The sequence below is a fragment of the Cucurbita maxima genome, unplaced genomic scaffold (assembly GCF_002738345.1).
Source record: "Cucurbita maxima cultivar Rimu unplaced genomic scaffold, Cmax_1.0 Cma_Scf00018, whole genome shotgun sequence".
NCBI lineage: Eukaryota > Viridiplantae > Streptophyta > Magnoliopsida > Cucurbitales > Cucurbitaceae > Cucurbita > Cucurbita maxima.
Genome location: NW_019272034.1, coordinates 3,546,459 through 3,563,249, shown reverse-complemented (window position 1 = coordinate 3,563,249; position 16,791 = coordinate 3,546,459). Strand labels below are relative to the sequence as shown.

At 34.7% G+C, this 16,791-nt stretch overlaps 3 protein-coding genes and 1 long non-coding RNA gene across 4 annotated transcripts; 1 reads left to right on the top strand and 3 right to left on the bottom strand.

Annotated features, from left to right (window-relative positions):
* Positions 1-16: 16 nt before the first annotated feature.
* On the top strand, positions 17-2,763 carry LOC111493173. The gene is made up of 3 exons (XR_002719969.1): positions 17-302; positions 1,010-1,129; positions 2,463-2,763. It is a non-coding gene; the product is annotated as an uncharacterized LOC111493173 (long non-coding RNA).
* A 72-nt stretch (positions 2,764-2,835) lies between these two features.
* LOC111493171 (ran-binding protein 1 homolog a-like) lies at positions 2,836-5,968 on the bottom strand. Its single transcript, XM_023142815.1, has 4 exons — positions 5,701-5,968; positions 5,444-5,595; positions 5,226-5,351; positions 2,836-3,704 (listed from the first exon to the last, which is right to left on the bottom strand). The coding sequence occupies exons 1-4, from the start codon at positions 5,847-5,849 to the stop codon at positions 3,475-3,477; spliced, it is 657 nt and encodes a 218-aa protein (XP_022998583.1). The 5' UTR covers positions 5,850-5,968; the 3' UTR covers positions 2,836-3,474.
* Positions 5,969-6,488: 520 nt separating this feature from the next.
* Positions 6,489-9,955, bottom strand: LOC111493172 (ran-binding protein 1 homolog b-like). The gene is made up of 4 exons (XM_023142816.1): positions 9,658-9,955; positions 9,421-9,572; positions 9,177-9,302; positions 6,489-6,987 (listed from the first exon to the last, which is right to left on the bottom strand). Exons 1-4 carry the CDS (start codon positions 9,804-9,806, stop codon positions 6,806-6,808), a joined length of 609 nt encoding a protein of 202 aa, XP_022998584.1. The 5' UTR covers positions 9,807-9,955; the 3' UTR covers positions 6,489-6,805.
* A 1,266-nt stretch (positions 9,956-11,221) lies between these two features.
* LOC111493258 (mitogen-activated protein kinase kinase kinase 18) lies at positions 11,222-12,787 on the bottom strand. The gene has a single exon (XM_023142905.1). It carries the CDS (start codon positions 12,686-12,688, stop codon positions 11,222-11,224), a length of 1,467 nt encoding a protein of 488 aa, XP_022998673.1. The 5' UTR covers positions 12,689-12,787.
* Between the last annotated feature and the right edge of the window lie 4,004 nt (positions 12,788-16,791).

The following is a 16,791-nucleotide window of genomic DNA, read 5'->3' as shown; positions in this document are numbered from 1 at the left end:
CATTACGCTTCCATGGCCGACGGATAAGAAAGGCAACGCCATTTCTTTCACTATCATTGTCCACCGTACAACAAGATTGACTGCAACAAACTTTCAATCTGATTGGCAAAGCATTTAATCCAATTGGGTCACTCTCAAATCCGTAACAGATCTCTGAAATTTGTGATGCCGATGGTATACCTAACTCATAATCCTTCTCTGTCGTTACTTTCAAATCCGAGTCTGCGATGCAGTTTACTTTGGGAATTGAAGACGTGGTACGGTGGGAGAAATGGAACAATCAAAGATATGGTTGTTAGAAGGTATGACGATTTCTCATAGTTTTTTAAACTCATTCAATTCGCTGGTTCTGTTTCTGCCCATAAACTGTTTGTGAAAATGCCTGACTGAATAGAATCAAATAGTTTGGCTAAGAGAGTGTTAGCGAGCTGGATATGGCCCTGTGAAAATGCCCACTTGAGAAAAAACATCTCTCAATCGTCTAGATTAAGCCTCTGGTTCTGTTTCTGCCCATAACCTGTTTGTGAAAATGCCTGACTGAATGGAATCAAATAGTTCGGCAAAGAGAGTGTTAGAGAGCTGGATATGGTGGTTGAGATTGATAATTGAAGTAAAAACATCTCTCGATGGTCTAGATTAAGCCTCTGGTCCTTTAAACATCTTGAGCTCTTAATCCAGACCTGTAGTTCATCTCTTCTTTCATGTTTTTCAGTTCTTCTGATTTCACTTTCTGTTTAATCTCCTGCCATTGGAATGTTCTGCAACTATCAAATCATATAAATGGCATCCAATTCTCCCTCTCCATAGATTTGCAGTTGCAAGCTGGTGGTGTTGAGAATTGAGAATTGGATTCGCCTCCACCTCATTGGGGTGGCTTGGTTTGATCTATTCCAGATTGTGTTGGCTTATTTCTATGTATGTAAATGGCTCTTTGAGATAAGATTGTTCATAACTTTGATTCATTCTGCTAAATAATTGAGATCTCTGAAGCCTTGTTTGGCTTGTTAAGGTCATTATCATCTGGTATGAACTTCTGAAGAATGGTGGAAGCTTGTTTGTTCTTTCATAAAAATGGAAAATGGATGTGATATATGAAGCTTCAGCAATTATGAGTGAAGCTCAAGAACAGGTATGGAGCCTCCTTCAGCAGCCATTCACTTTCTTTTATTTAGATACTCCAAATATTAAAAGATCATACAGATAAGGTGAAATTTTAGTCACTATATTCTTATCCTTACTGATTTATTTGCATTATTATTTTCCATATTCTTTATCTTCATATCATATTATTTGGGGCTTTGATGTGACATTTTATTATTTTCATTTCGTCCTATCATTTTAATAGCCGCTCAATTATTGTGTAATGTTATAACAATTTTTTTTCTTTCAAAAACATCTTAGTTTAGTCCTATTCTATTTTTGGTATTTACCCTTTTGCATTAAAAAATTATTTTCATCCTTTCATTGAAACATAATATCTATCTGCCTCGGACATGTAATAGCCCAAACTCACTCACCGCTAGTAGATATTGTCCATTTTAACCTATTACGTATCGTCGTTAGCTTCACAGTTTTAAAACGCGTCTATTAGGTAGAGATTTTATCACCATTTAAGGAATGTTTTATTCCCCTCTCCAATTGACGTGGGATCATACAATCCACCTCCCTTAGACATCTAGCATTCTTGCTAGCACACACCGCATGGTAATAGTCTAAGTCCACCGTTAGCAGATATTGTCCGCTTTAGCCTACGTGTCATCGTCAGCTTTATGACTTTAAAATACGTATACTAGGAAGAGGCTTCTATACCTTTAAAAGAAATGTTTTATTCCCTCACGAAGGTGAGATATTAAATTTGAGTTGGTTGCAGTAAGTCATGGGTCAGATTTGGCAATGAATTTGAGTTCTTATGGAAAAGTATTAAAATTTTGATGCTAAGGCAGATTAAAATAACATGAGTTTAGATACGTTGATTATTTGTTTCGTCCCAAATTTAGGCAAGGAATTGAAAGGTGTAAATGAGAGTGCATTTATTATGGATGGGTCAATTGAAAAGGTAGTTGATAGGTAGTTCTTCCATGAATTTCACATTATTAGGGTTCATAAGCCTCACCTAATTTAATTGAATTTATTTAAATTTTATTGTTAAGCTTGGATATTTTTTAATTTATCTATTTTTAGTTTTTAATAATCATTAATTGATTATAAATTTTAATATCTTTACGTGTCTATATATCTATAGAGTAGAGTTAGATACTAGTATTTCTCATAAGGTTGTGCTTGTGCATAGTATTTCGCTTGTGCATAGTATTTCGCTTGTGCATAGTATTTCTCTATACACAGTCTGACATGAATAAGGTTGCATAGTATTTCGCTATACACGCACGTGAAGCCAATAATGGGCTGGAAACTTCAAGGATTGGGCTGAACTGAGGCTAAAGATCGATCTGGTCTTGTGTCAGGTGGGTGGTTGTTGGATGCACACTCGTGGGCTTGAGGCTGCAAGAGTTCGTGGGCTGGGTCGAGGTTGGTCGGCTAATGGGTTGTGGTGTTTGCTGAAGGTTGGGTCTAGAGTTTGAAGACCTGATCCAATACGACTTGCAACTTCTTCTTCCTTACCCGAGGTTTTGCAGATATGATATCCTCTGCGTAGACGATCTTCCACAGACATAGACATGTTTCCACATCACATATAGGCCAGAATTTTCATTAATAGAAGTAAAATTAGAGAAATACAGACTAAATAAACAAAGAGCAGACAATAAACCTTTTCTGTAAAATGCGTTCCACACCTGTAATAGTAGTCCCCATTAACCTTCCCCACAATAAACTCCAAACCATAAAACAGATCTTTAGTTTCAAAATGGATACATAATTACTCCAAAATAACTAATATAGGTAGGGATCAACTACAATGGGAAGTGAGCAAAAACAGAAACAGAAACAGAAACACACTGCACAACCAAACACCTAAAAACCTTTCGATAAAAATTCCACAAGACAGAGACAAAGACAAAGACGAGGACAATCATAATTTTTTCATCATCCCCAAAGGTAAAAATCTCCGGGACTGAGCAAATCATCAAACAAAAATAAATGTGTACATGTCTCTTCCTTGCAGCATGCATCTTCAGCTCAGGCCCTGCGCTGCTGCACACAAACTCCATAGTGTTATCACCCACCACCCCTCAATCAAACAATTCCCCAACTTTCAAGTTTCACAAACCACAAGACGCCACATAACCCCACCCACCCCCACTTTTGACGACGACAGTGACTAGAAAACTCTCATTTTTAAAGGAAGAAAGAAAAATGCAAAGGGACTCCCAACCAAAAGTTCAATGTAGACGACCTCTCCCACCACCCCAGAGGAAATCCAATCCAATAACTGACTATTATGCTTAAATGTACCAAGGATGGAAGAGAGGTCAGCCTCATCAAAATCTCAGATATATATTTCAGTACCAAATCAGGCTACTCATCATTCTTCTTCTCTGCATCTGATTTCTTTTCTGCCTCACCCTTGGGTTCATCCTCTTCCTTGGTTTTGGCAGGTGTGTCTCCAGCTTTATCTTCTTCACCTTTCTTTTCTTCAACACTCAATTTCTCAAGTAATCCAGCTGCTGCTGATGCATCTTTATTTTCATCTTTCTTCTGTTGGGACTCGGCAATTTCTTGGAATGTTTCCTTGAATGTTTTGCAGTCTGAAGCAAAGAGAATACTTGTTACCAAGAAAAATTAAGCCAACTAGCATAGTTAATAAATATTTATCTTACGATAGAACAAAAATGAAAGGATGAACATTCAGAAAACAATGCTCTAAAAATCTTGTTCAATTAAGTATACACACACAAGTGCAGGAATTTTTACATTTTTAATACCTAGACACACTCCAAAGATGCAACGATCAGTTTGGGAGGAATAAAGGAAATAACGAAAATCAAGAAATGATAAAAATGAATGCCTAAATCAGAAAAAGGAAAAAAAAAATTGAGAGTACACGACCCTAGATGTTGAGAAAAGAGGTAAATTAGTTAAAAATAAAAAAAAGAAGAGATATAATAAGTTTAAGAGCCAAGCAATACATAGTGTCCAAGCGTTTAAATCTAAAAATGCAATTGAGAATCTCTACAATCTCAGGCACCAAGCGAACATGCCTGTCTCCACACTTTATAAGTAAAATGTTTAAGAAACTAAAGCTAAAAGAATTTATCAGCAGAAACAAATTCTTGTTGATTAATAATATAGTGATTACAAAAAACACAAATGAATGAAAGGTTACCTTAAGACATTTAACTTGAAAAGAGAAACGAAAGGAGTTAAAACATTTAACTTAAGACATATAATGAAAGGATTTCTAACACACCATCCCCAAAAAGAGAAACAAAAAAGAACAAACCTTGATTATCATTTATCCAAGGCTCATACTTATTGAGGAAATGAAAAATAACCTAATTCTGAGGTAAATTTGATGGACAGACGTACGTTGAAGAAACATCAACAAAAGATTATAACGAATGGAAATGGATCATTCTTGAAACAGGAGAGAAACGGTTTAGAATTATAAATCCAAGGCAATCGAATAAGATGTAAGAAAACTTGATTTATAATGTAATGAGCTTCTTTACTTGGTCTAAAACAGTTGAAAACAATAGAATTATGATCATCCAAATGAAATCAGATTTATAAGTACGTCTTATACAAAGTAGTCGATCGCATTTAAATTTTATCTTTATATGCCCTAATATAAATTTTCAGTTCTTCCGCCCCTTTCCCCACTTCTCCCCTACTTTGCCACCGCCAAAATTTTCTCTATTCGCCATTAAAACCACTCTCCTTTTCCCCCATTTTTTAAAATAAAATCTTATTAGGGGAATCTCATTAAACACCTATTTTTGATGCAGTAAAAAAAAGTAAGTCCTACTGACAAAATTATCCAATGAAAATGACCGAATCTTACTACAGATTATATTCATAAATTCTATGAAGCCATTTGGGTGCACAAAAGGAACGACTCTATCGGTGAATAGACTGGTGCTAGTACTTGATCTAATTTAGCAGATATTTACGGAGAAGGAAATGACCACAATTTCTGGGCTCAAAGAACATCTATGGTCTTTTGATATTACCAACGCTATCATAGATCAAAAGGATCAAAAAACTCATCAGCCAAGTTCACCCTACAGCCGAATTCCAGGGAAAAAGAATAACGAAGTTGTACTCACTCTCAATAGATGGGAATCTAATACAGAAAAGCTCATTTTTCAATTCGCCATCAGCAAAGTCAGCGGCATGCCACACGCATGATTTCTCATTTCCAGCGTGTTCTTGAACTGTCATTGACGAAATCACTACAAAGGCACAACAAAAAAAAAGAAAATAAACAAAAGAACTCAAGCAACTCAATTGTACGCACATAATGGGTATATAATCGAGAACAAACCAAGATGATTAGCGCAGATCTTAAGCGTCTTAGACTGTCTCATAACAAGGCGAACCTTGCCATTATTCTTATGTTTCAAAAACTTGACAGTACCAGCACCTCTCTCCTTCCATTGGTTTCCATCCTTATCGAATCGGTACAGTTTTGCCTTCCTAAAATAATCATGAATAATCCGCACAAAAACAAATCACACTCATGACTCAAAGCCTAGATTGAGAAAAAAAAATGCAGAGAAAGGAGTATAGAGAAAATCGTACAGATCGAGAATGGCGTCCTCATCTTCTTCACCGGTGGTGACGGCAACCTCCTCCAACTTGACGATCGGGGCAACTTGAGCTCCAGTGTCTTCATCATCTCCAGCAGGAGCATCCTCGTCCTCTCGGCGTTCGGGATCTGTGCTCGCCATAAATGAAGGTTTGATGATGCAGAAATGGATCGGAATTTGGAGGAAAGCAAGGGAAGAGTAGGAGTCGAAATTAGGGTTTTTATATCGAGGAAATAAAATGAGCGAGAATGAGAATGAAGAACCCTGCCTCCTCACAATTATCTTTCTAAATAAATAAAATATCACAAAAACGGAATTAAAAAATATAATTTCAATTATTAATTCTGTAGTTACAGCCAAAAAAAAAAAAAAAAAAAAAAAAAAAGAGTAATAATAATTTCAACTATTTATAATATAATTTCAATGTTGTTGAATTATTAGTAATAAATGCTCAAATTAGAAAAAATAAAGTTTTGTATTGGATGAATTTTTACCTTTTTAAATTAAAATATATATTTTTTAGTTATATTTCTATGAATTTTATTTTTTTATTTTTTTATGCTATGTATACAAAAATAAATATTTTAATATTAAATATTGTACAAATAATCAAATTTATATGTGAGGTAAAAAAATTCAAAATACATTATATGTAACTAAATCCAAAACACATTGTTATTTAATTAGTCAAATGTCTCTATTAAGAGAATGACCTTTCTAATGAACAAAGCAAACAAATAAGGATTTGATCGAGTTTGCTCTTCGGAGCTAAACACCATGTTTCCTAAAAATATGAGTATGAAGCTATGTCTCGATGCTAACCTCTTCGACAAAGATACACATAAGCATATGTTTTATGACAGTTGAACTATGGTCGTGCAGGACAAAGACAAGAAAACACAAGAAACATTATTTTTTTTAAGAAAGAAAAGAACTTAAATAGTAATAGTGCAAATGTAAGTCGGAAGCCCAAAACTTGATATCATTAGATAATTAAGCAAGGGCATCATAACTCGGCAAAACCTCTTCCATCTTTTTCTTAGGGTATTGTGTATCTTCTTCTTCTAGTATCTCACACAGGGGAAACAGCCTCCTAATTACTCTTTCTCTGCAGCTTTATCTTCAGCTTTGTCTTCGGCTTTATCTTCACCTTCCTCCTTTTTTTCTTCAACCTTTAATTTTTCAAGTAGATCAGCTGCTGCAGATGCATCTTCATTCTCCTCTTTCTTCGTTTGGGACTCCGCGACTTCTTGGAATGTCTCCATGAAGGTTTTGCAGTCTGTTAATACCCACACAACAATTCAATAAACTATCTTAATGAAGTACTAAAAGGATGAGATAAACATTCTATAAAAGCTCTATCTATGCTGGATGGATGGATGGATGGATGGATGGATGGATGGATCACAAGCATGATGGTCATGCAAATCCAGGAATTTCTACTGTTTTGTGATTTCAAACCTACCCAAAAAAACATGCTACACAGTGTTTGGGAGGATTAGATGAAATTAATAATGTCTAGAGATGGCAAACATAAATTCCAAAACAAGAAAATTGAATATCTTTTTACACTAAAATACCCCACGAAAGAGAAATTAAAAAGGAATGAAAAAGTAATAAAATGAGCTAAAGAACTGTGAGATAGAAAAGTAAACATTACACTAATAATGTGCAGCATGTCAGAGCACTAAGAATTGTCAAGTGTTTCATTTAGTGATGTTGTAAATCAAAGCTCACAACATGCTTATTCCCATGCTTCACGTCAAATATGAGCCACAAACTAAAATCCAATATCCTTTGTTGTTTCATTGGATGAAGCCATGGCAGAGAAGCTGCTTAAATTAGTTCGATGGACTTCATTGCTCACCACCCAAGGACAAGACAAGAAAAGAAAAGAAACGAAAGAAACCTTAATTTTTATCCAGGGTTTCCTATCTTATAGAGTTAGGATGTCTAATTCCTTGATAGATTTGAACTGATATTCATTCAAAACACAATGGAAAGCTTATGATGAATGGAAAGGGGCACCTCTTGCAAATGGAGAGTAGAGTAATAATATAAATCAGTCATACAAATTAACGCGAGCAACCCAGTAACATTAATTTATCTTAAGTTTATCTAAACAAAATTCTAACCATCTTAGCTACATACCACTGCATGTAAGGAAGACCCCTACCATATCCGATGTATCCAGTATACACCAACAAAAAGCACTGATAATTATGACCTAGGAAATTTCTATCTGTACCATTCATCTCTCTTCAACCGTTCTACTACTTCTCATTACTAAAAGCCTCTAAAGTAAAATTATAACTGAATCCACTTCCTCTTTTTGCTCTCTATGCACCAATGAAGCCACACACCTTTTCACCTACTTTTCTATCAAATTTTATTTGTAAACCCTCATCAAGTAATACTGAAATTCTATACTATTCTCCTCTTTTCAGCCACCAACCTCTGAGTCTGCCCCTACCACGCAGCTGATCAAATTTGTCTGAATTATATGACTAAAGAAACTATGTAGAATAACAGAAAAGACGTATGGATAAAGAACTTCCCATCTTTGAATAGAAAAAACAAATGTTAATGAAAATGGGAAAAAAAAAAGTCTTAGCTAGAATCAATAATCAGTAATAATAAGCAGACCAGTAAAAGTTTCATGGATAAGTTACCATTATGAACGTATTAGAACAATAGTGTGGATTTGAAGAACAAATTCATGTTCTAACCTTTAACAGAATCAAATATTAACATGTACAGCCAGGAGAACATTCATCTTAAAATCTTAAAACCATATTGTAGAAGCCTAAGTCTAAGCCTAAGTCACCGCTAGCAAATATTGTCCTCTTTGGGCTTTCCTTTCAGGCTTACCCACAAGGTTTTTGAAATGCGTCTGCTAGGGAGAGGTTTCCACAACCTTACAAAGAATGCTTCATTGTACAACCTTATAATGTGGGATCTCACAATCCACCCCCCTTCAGGGCCTAGTGTCCACACTAGCACTTGTTCCCCTCTTAAATTGATATGGGGCCGAACATCCTCACGGGCACTCGTTCCTCTCTCCAATTGAGGTGGGATCTCACACATACCGTGATAGTCCATTGTTCTATAATATCTTATGATGATAAACTGTACAAACCAAAGCACAGCCAAACCAGAAACAACTAGAAAGAATAATATTGCCGGTGAAAAGAATTATACTAGTGATACTCAAGACTATTTTGAGTTAAATTAACAAACCCGACACAAGTAGACCGCCCAACAGAGTACTTCACAGAGGGGAGAAAAAGACAAAAAAGTGAAATGATATAAGAATCATCTTTGATACTAATACCGCCCACTACTAAATATCAATATATATATATATATATATATATATATATATATATATATCAAAAAGTCTAAGAATCCATCAGTCAACCTACAAACAAGACTTGGAGAAAAAAAAATATACAGAGTTGAACTCACTCTCAATAGATGGGAATCTGATGCAAAACAGCTCATCTTTCAATTCACCATCCGCATAGTCAGGCGCATGCCACACACAAGACTTATCATTACCAGCGTGTTCTTGAACCGACATTGATGGAAGAACTACAATCACGACAAATCAAACGATAAAATACAAGAACTAAATCAAAATCAAGAAAGCAACAAAAAGAACAAGAACTCAAAGGAGTTTGATATACGAGGTAGAGAGTTGAGATCGAACCAAGATGGTTAGCGCAGATCTTGAGGGTCTTAGACTGCCTCATAACAAGACGAACCTTGCCAGTCTCCTTATGTTTCAAAAACTTAACAGTACCAGCACCTCTCTCCTTCCATTGGTTTCCTTCTTTATCAAATCGGTAGAGTTTGGACTTTCTAAAGCAACAAATACGATTAAACCATAAAATCCAAAACCTAGATTGAGGAGATCAGATAAACAAGTAAATGGCAAAGAACATACAGGTCAAGAATAACGTCCTCGTTTTCTTCACCAGTTGTGACGGCTACCGCTTCCAACTTGACGATTGGGGCGACTTGAGCTCCAGTGTCTTCATCCTCTGCGGCCGGAGCCTCCTCATCTTCTCTGCGTTCGGTGTCGGAACTCGCCATGGGAGAGGGTTTAGGGTTTGGTTAAGAATGTGGAAGAACGATGAAAAAATGGATCGGAATTGGGGTGCGGGCGGATAAACTAGGGTTTATAAATGTAGGAGAAAGGAAGTGGAAAAATGAGTGAAAATATGAACATCAACACTTGCTTAAAATCTTAAGATTTTTATTTCCAATTATTTTTCACACTAATTTTATTTTTATTTTTACATAATTGATAAAAGCAAGACAAATAAATATTTTTAAAAAACCAACAAATATCATAATAAAATACACCGACTTTATGAAAAACACGATCCGAGCGTATTTAATTTCAACGTACAGGTAAAAGTTTTTTATATTTTTTTATAATTTGAATAAAAACAGTTTTGCAACGTCTCGTATAAACAGTATAATTATATTTACATAATCATATTTGCATGTGACATAGTCTCGAGTTACATATATCTATAGTCAGCTCCTTTTACACGTGGTAAATTATTTAAATTATATCACTAAATTTAATACATTTATTAGTATACCAATTTTAGGACTAGATATGACAAACTAAAAACATTTTAATTATTTGAATGCAACGCAAATAAACAATACACTTACTAACTTTGAACCTTGAGATGAACAAAGTTGAGGTCTAACTCAACAAGGATAGCCTAATAAGAGACCAAAACACATAGGTTGACCATTACCAAGCCAACCGCGTCTAGCCCGTCTCTTTGGACGACATCCCCGAATGTATACTAAACTATTGAATTTAGTCGAGTATATATTCGTTAGTATGATAGTGTTTGTCCATGCATATGATCTTCCTACAACAATTATGTTTAACTCGAGAAGATCCACTCTGAATAAGGTGAGAAATTGTCGTTTAAGTGGGAAATATGAAATAGAATTGGGAGAGATTTTTCCCCGTTAGTTAAATAAGATAAAGAGCGTAGGTTCTTCTAAAATCTCATCCCACCCGGTTCAGACATTATATATTTATATTATATTAAAATTTTAATTTTTATAAAATAGGGTAAATATTATATTATAATTTTGTTTAAACCTTTTTATATAAATTATATTAATTAGTGCTCTTAATAATAACTATTAAATTTAATAATGCATTTATCTACAAATAATTTTAATAATTAGGTATATGTCATTACTATATAATAATGACATAGACAACTGATTAATAAATAATAAAACTTTTTAAAATATAAAGACAATAAATTATTTAATAAAATTACCATAATTTTGTGCCCCCGACCAACATTAATTTTGAAACATGTGGTGCTCATAAGGTTTAGACCTTAAAGCTAAGCATTTAGTTTGGCCTTGTAATTAAAAATATATATAATTTGAATTAATGTTCTTTTATTGGGTCCTCTTAAATTGCATTTATTAAAAAAATTAATTTTTAATTTAATTTAAGTTTAGTGATAATAAAGTGTTTTTTTTTTTTTTAAGAAAAGAAGTAATAAAGTGTAAATACCAAATAACACCAATTTCTTCATTAATATTTTCCAATAATAACATAATATTAATTTAATTGAATATATCAACGAGGTTATCGTTATAATTTCGTAATTATCGCTCAGCCACCGCTGCGAGTTTAATCCACCGCCACCGCCGCCGCTGCCGCTGCCGCTGCCGCAATTATTACGTGGCCGCTCCGGAGTCTCCAGACCGCTAGGATTTGAAAGGGCGGCTCCCAATTCTTCGTCACTGTGCTTTACGAACTCCGAATATTCTGAACTTGTTCCCTCCATTTCCATTTCTACCCCTCTCGAATTCTCATATTCCCAATTTACCCCTACTCCTTCTTCACAGGTTACCGGCGCCGCTGTGAACCTTCTCGCCGACGACCAACCGTCCGATTCCCAGTTCGGCCATTCACTCGTACTCAATTTCCCTATTCTGCACTTGCCGGAGATCTCGCTTTCCTGGCTTCCGGCGCCGGAGGTTTCGCCGGAGAAGGGGATTTCTTCATCTTCGTTATCGTCGAAATCGGCGTTGACCCAGTCGAGCACGCACCGGGGGGAATTCTCGATGGCGATTTCCGGCGAGGCTGCCACCGCCGCTAAAAATGGATGCTGCAGTAGCCGATCACAGCTCCACCGTTCTTTCGGATCTCTTACAAGACACTTCCGGAGAAAATCCAGTCCGAGTCCCGACAACCGTGTCGGAAACTCCGGTAAGTCATCGGAAAAGCCGATTCGACTCAGCGTATCGGCTCCGAAATCTTCCCACGCCGGTTTTCCGGTGACCATTTCAATGACCGTACACCCAACCGACCAAACGTCCGATTCCGGCCCCTGATATTCCCCTCGAACCACTTCCGGCGCCATCCAAAGCGGACTCCCTCGTGGCGCCACCGAACATCGACACGTGTCGCCGTCGCCTCCGTCGCCTCCGGAGATTTCAATTGCAGAGCCGAAGTCAGCCAATTTAACAAAACTTGGATTCAATCCAATCAAAACATTCCGCCCTTTAACATCACAATGAACGATTCCTTTGGAATGAACATAACTCAAAGCGGAAACAATACACCGTGTCCTCGCCCGTAGAACCATCTCGTCGCCGGTACCGATTGGATCATCGGCAACGGTGCCACCTGGCAAATACTCCATGTGCAAATTCCGAAGCGACGTCATCGGCGTCTCATCGGAAACATCATCACCAAGAAACCCCACCACGTACGGCGAATTCAACGATCTAAGAATCCGAATTTCTTTCTCTAAACACTCAATCTGCCGCCGGAATCCAACACTCTGTCCGACAGACTTCACCGCAAAAATCCGACCGTCCGAATTTCGAATCCCGACGGTCACAGTTCCAAAGGAACCCTTTCCGATGACACAATTACTTCTTGTCCAGGAAAGCTTCGTCGTATTCGCCATTGATCAGTGCTGAAAAGGGAAGAAACAGAGGAAAAAACAGAGGAAAAAAAGTGAAAGAAAAGGTGAATGGATTGTGAATTTGGGAATTGAACGTGTATTTATAGAGGCGCGTGGATCATTGATTATGGGGGGGAATAATAATGTGCAAAAATAAAAAAAATAAAAAATAAAAATAGAATTTAATTTAAATTATTTATGAATTTTGGATATTTGGGAATGTGGATAATTTGAAGAAAAAACGGTTAAAATGGCACGAGGCGCACTTTAATTGGGTGGATATGGACCAAGTTTTAATATTTTGTATACTCTTCAAAAGGGTTTCATTTTTTGGATTTTATCCTTATCTATCCTTCCACCTTTCAATCCTAGCCCTTCAATATCCTTCCATCTTTCAATCTTAGCCCTTCCATCTTAATGTTCGATTTAATTTAAGGGTTAATGCATATATCATTTATAAAGAGACACCATTTTTTAATTATGTTCGAAAGTTCTAAGGAATTATTAAAAAATTTAAAAATTTAAAATAAAAATTAAAAAAGAAAATTGATAATATCAACCTATTAAAATAAGAAGATAAATACGTTTTTTAAAAAAGAAAAAGGAAAAGTAGATAAATAGATCCAAGGTTGAAAAGTCAACGATAAAACCAAACATTTAACGTTTTTTTCGTGGATAATAACGGAAGGGAATTTAGGGAGTAAGCATGTTTATGTGGGTAGGTGAGAGCCGTTTGATTTGATGACTAAAGTCACGTTGACTTTTACGATTCGGTGGAGTTGTCGGCGTTTTGCATGAAACTGTCGTCAAAGTGCCCACACACGATTATAGCCGCCAAAAGAGAGAAAGAAAGAAAGATAACTGATAAGCGAACGCTAGGGGTAAATTACGCCAAAAAGATGGTGACGTGGCATTAAAATAAAATGCCACATCTGCTAAAGAGAGATAGAGGGAGAAGAAGAGGCTGCAAGGAATTGTGGAACGACGTGTGAAGTGGATTCCCACGATTACACGTCTGCTTTACAATTGCCGGTGGAATTCAGTTGACGTGGCCCATCATTTTCCATTACCATAAATAAAATTTAAAAACAAAAAACATTTACTTATTTTCTTTTTTTTTCTCTCTCTTCATAATTTATTAATTTGTTTTTTTTTTTAATTTAGTTGTTTTTATATGTCGGTGTTTTTTTTTAATTAATTTATTTTGTCTTGAATTTTTAATATAAATATTAGGGATCCGATATTTAAGCGTTTTTACCAGCATAGACAGATTTAATACGTTCAGTGTAGACAAAATTGTTTTTTCTCGAACTCAGCAACGAATCTACCTAATCAACTCGTAAAAATACGACCCAACCAAAACCGAACACCAATCCAACTCAACACGGCCTTTATAATTCATGTTGATTTGGTATAACTTTTTATCTATAAAATTGCAACAAAAACTAAAAATATTATTTTACTAAGCCTCTTAAAAACTAATCCATTAAAATAAAATATAATTTTTAAACCATTTATTTAAATAAGTGAGCAAATAAGGGAGGGAATCTTGTAATTAAAAAAATGGTTAACTAATTAATCTTACTTAATTAACAAACACGTGGCTGTTATTAATTCTTTTGCTAAATATTATCTATACATGCAACTATTTTCTGAAAAAATAAATAATAAATATTTATCCATTTTCGAAAAAGTTGACTAAATATTTCGGGTGGATAAATTATTTTGTCATTTATTATAAAAAGCAATATATATTTGGCCAATTAAATTTTTATTGGTGTAAAAAATATTTCCCTATTTTAATTATTTTTCTTCAATTTAATTGGTCATAAATTTTAGAATCTTGGAGATTATGTCATGATTCTATCTATATATAAGTTCATGAATTTCATTTAAAAATTAAAACATTATGGATTTTAGCTAATTTAGTTGGAAGAATTGTTAATTATTAAAAAATATATATATATATATTCAACTTTTTTTTTTTTTTTTTTTAAGTATAAATCTATTTGCAGTACACGATTTTTGACTAAAAACCATGTCGAGCTATACTTTTACTGTGAACGTCAACATGGTTGGAAAGTATTTATGTAACTTTTAACAAAAAGTAAAAGATGGATTCTTTTAATCTAGAAACGACAAAATCCAAATTCATGTGTATCATAAATTGAAAAATAAACCGTCATTTGACTAGTACCCACAGCATCTAAACGACAAACAGAGAAATATACGGTATCATCTGAGAGACAACAATCGATATTCACGAACGAGTACCGAAAGCATAATTCCAGACGTGAATCTGAATCAAAAGGTATTTTTGAATGTTTTCCAATGACCCTTTTAAGGAAAAGGTTGGATAGAGTTGAAAATTAGGTCAAATCAAAAAGTAATTTTGAATCTGAATCTCGATGGAAATAGTATATTCGAAACCATAACCCTAAATTTACGATATATCAACTCGTTTCAGTATCACCTAAAAGACAGCAATCGATATTCACGAACGAGTATCGAAAACATCATTTCATACATGAACCTGAATCAAAAGGTATTTTTGAACGTTTTCCAATGACCCTTTTAAGGAAAAGGTTGGATAGAGTTGAAAATTAGGTCAAATCAAAAAGTAGTTTTGAATCTGAATCTCGATGGAAATAGTATATTCGAAACCATAACCCTAAATTTACGATATATCAACTCGATTCAGTATCATCTAAAAGATAGCAATCGATATTCACGAACGAGTACCGAAAACATCATTTCATACATGAACCTGAATCAAAAGGTATTTTTGAACGTTTTTCAACAACCCCTTTAAGGAAAAGGTCAGAGAGAGTTAAAAACTAGGTCAAATCAAAAGGTACTTTTGAACCTAAATCTCGATGGAAACAATATATTCGAAACCATAACCCTAAATTTACAATATATCAACTCAATTTAGTGTCATCTAAGAGACAGCAATCGATATTCACGAACGAGTACTGAAAGCATAATTCAAAACATGAATCTAAACCAAAAGGTATTTTTGAACGTTTTCCAACGACCCTTTTAAAGAAAAGGTCGAATCGAGTTGAAAATGAGGTGAATTAGAGGGAACATTGAATGAATAGAAAAGAACAAATGGAAATGGGAAAACGTTTTAGGGTTTGGAATTTAAAGAAAAAGGGAAGAAGAAGAAAGGGTTTGCCAAATGGCCTAAATGCACTAAAAAAGATTGGATTTTTAATTAAAATTAGGGCAAAATTGTGAAGCCAAGCAATTGGCAATTTTACACGCCACACAAATGGAAGGAAGATGAAAAAAGGGGAATGAATTTGTCCACATAATTAATGAATTAATTAATTATTTATTTATTTTTGGATAAAGACGAATCCTTTTTATTTTTTCTTTTTATTTTTCTCTTTTTTCCCTCCAAGTTTCAAATTCCCATTCATAAATGTGCAAAAATGTGATGCTTTTTTATGATAGTGACAGCCTTCCACTTGGCATCTTTTCGTCTCGTTGTCAATCCGAGACGAAATTGTTAACTATTATCAACATAAATTTCACGTGGATCAAGTCAAGACAAGTTAATTGGTTGAGAGGTAAGACGAATCAATAACGGAATTTTATGGTTTAATATATTCCAACAAAAAAAATATATATATATTAGATTTACTTGAATATTTTAGGTGAGGGTTGTGCACGGGTTGAGTTGAAAGAAATCTTTTAGACCAACCCGAAATTTTGGGTTAGTGGATTGATTAAGTTGGTGATTCGAGTAATAACTTTCAACCCCAACCCAACCCTTTATTTTCGAGTTGGGTTGTCAGATTATTATTATTTTTAATTTTTAAATCTACTTATTCACAATATGTTACGATAATAATTAAAATCTCGTAAAATTCAAATATCAAACATTTACGAGTCACAAGCATCATTAATATCCATTACAAACTGAATATTCTTAATTTTTTTAAAAAGTAGGGTTGGGTTGGGTTGTAACCCTGTATTTGGGTAGTTAGGTTGACTCGACCAAAAAATGTTAACCTATAAATTGAACCGTTTTCAAAAATTCAACCATACCAATAAAAGAATCCAACCTAACTCATTGAGTAATTCAAATTGGTCGG

Excerpts from the sequence above, each read along its gene's own strand:
- LOC111493171 (XM_023142815.1), bottom strand. The coding sequence starts at position 5,849 with ATGGCGAGCACAGATCCCGAACGCCGAGAGGACGAGGATGCTCCTGCT. Across the intron at positions 5,596-5,700 it reads GAGGACGCCATTCTCGATCT|GAAGGCAAAACTGTACCGAT; the intron begins GTACGATTTTCT and ends TGATTATTTTAG. Across the intron at positions 5,352-5,443 it reads GATCTGCGCTAATCATCTTG|TGATTTCGTCAATGACAGTT; the intron begins GTTTGTTCTCGA and ends GTGCCTTTGTAG.
- LOC111493172 (XM_023142816.1), bottom strand. The coding sequence starts at position 9,806 with ATGGCGAGTTCCGACACCGAACGCAGAGAAGATGAGGAGGCTCCGGCC. Across the intron at positions 9,573-9,657 it reads GAGGACGTTATTCTTGACCT|AAAGTCCAAACTCTACCGAT; the intron begins GTATGTTCTTTG and ends TTGTTGCTTTAG. Across the intron at positions 6,988-9,176 it reads CAGATTCCCATCTATTGAGA|ACTGCAAAACCTTCATGGAG; the intron begins GTGAGTTCAACT and ends GGGTATTAACAG.
- LOC111493258 (XM_023142905.1), bottom strand. The coding sequence starts at position 12,688 with ATGGCGAATACGACGAAGCTTTCCTGGACAAGAAGTAATTGTGTCATC.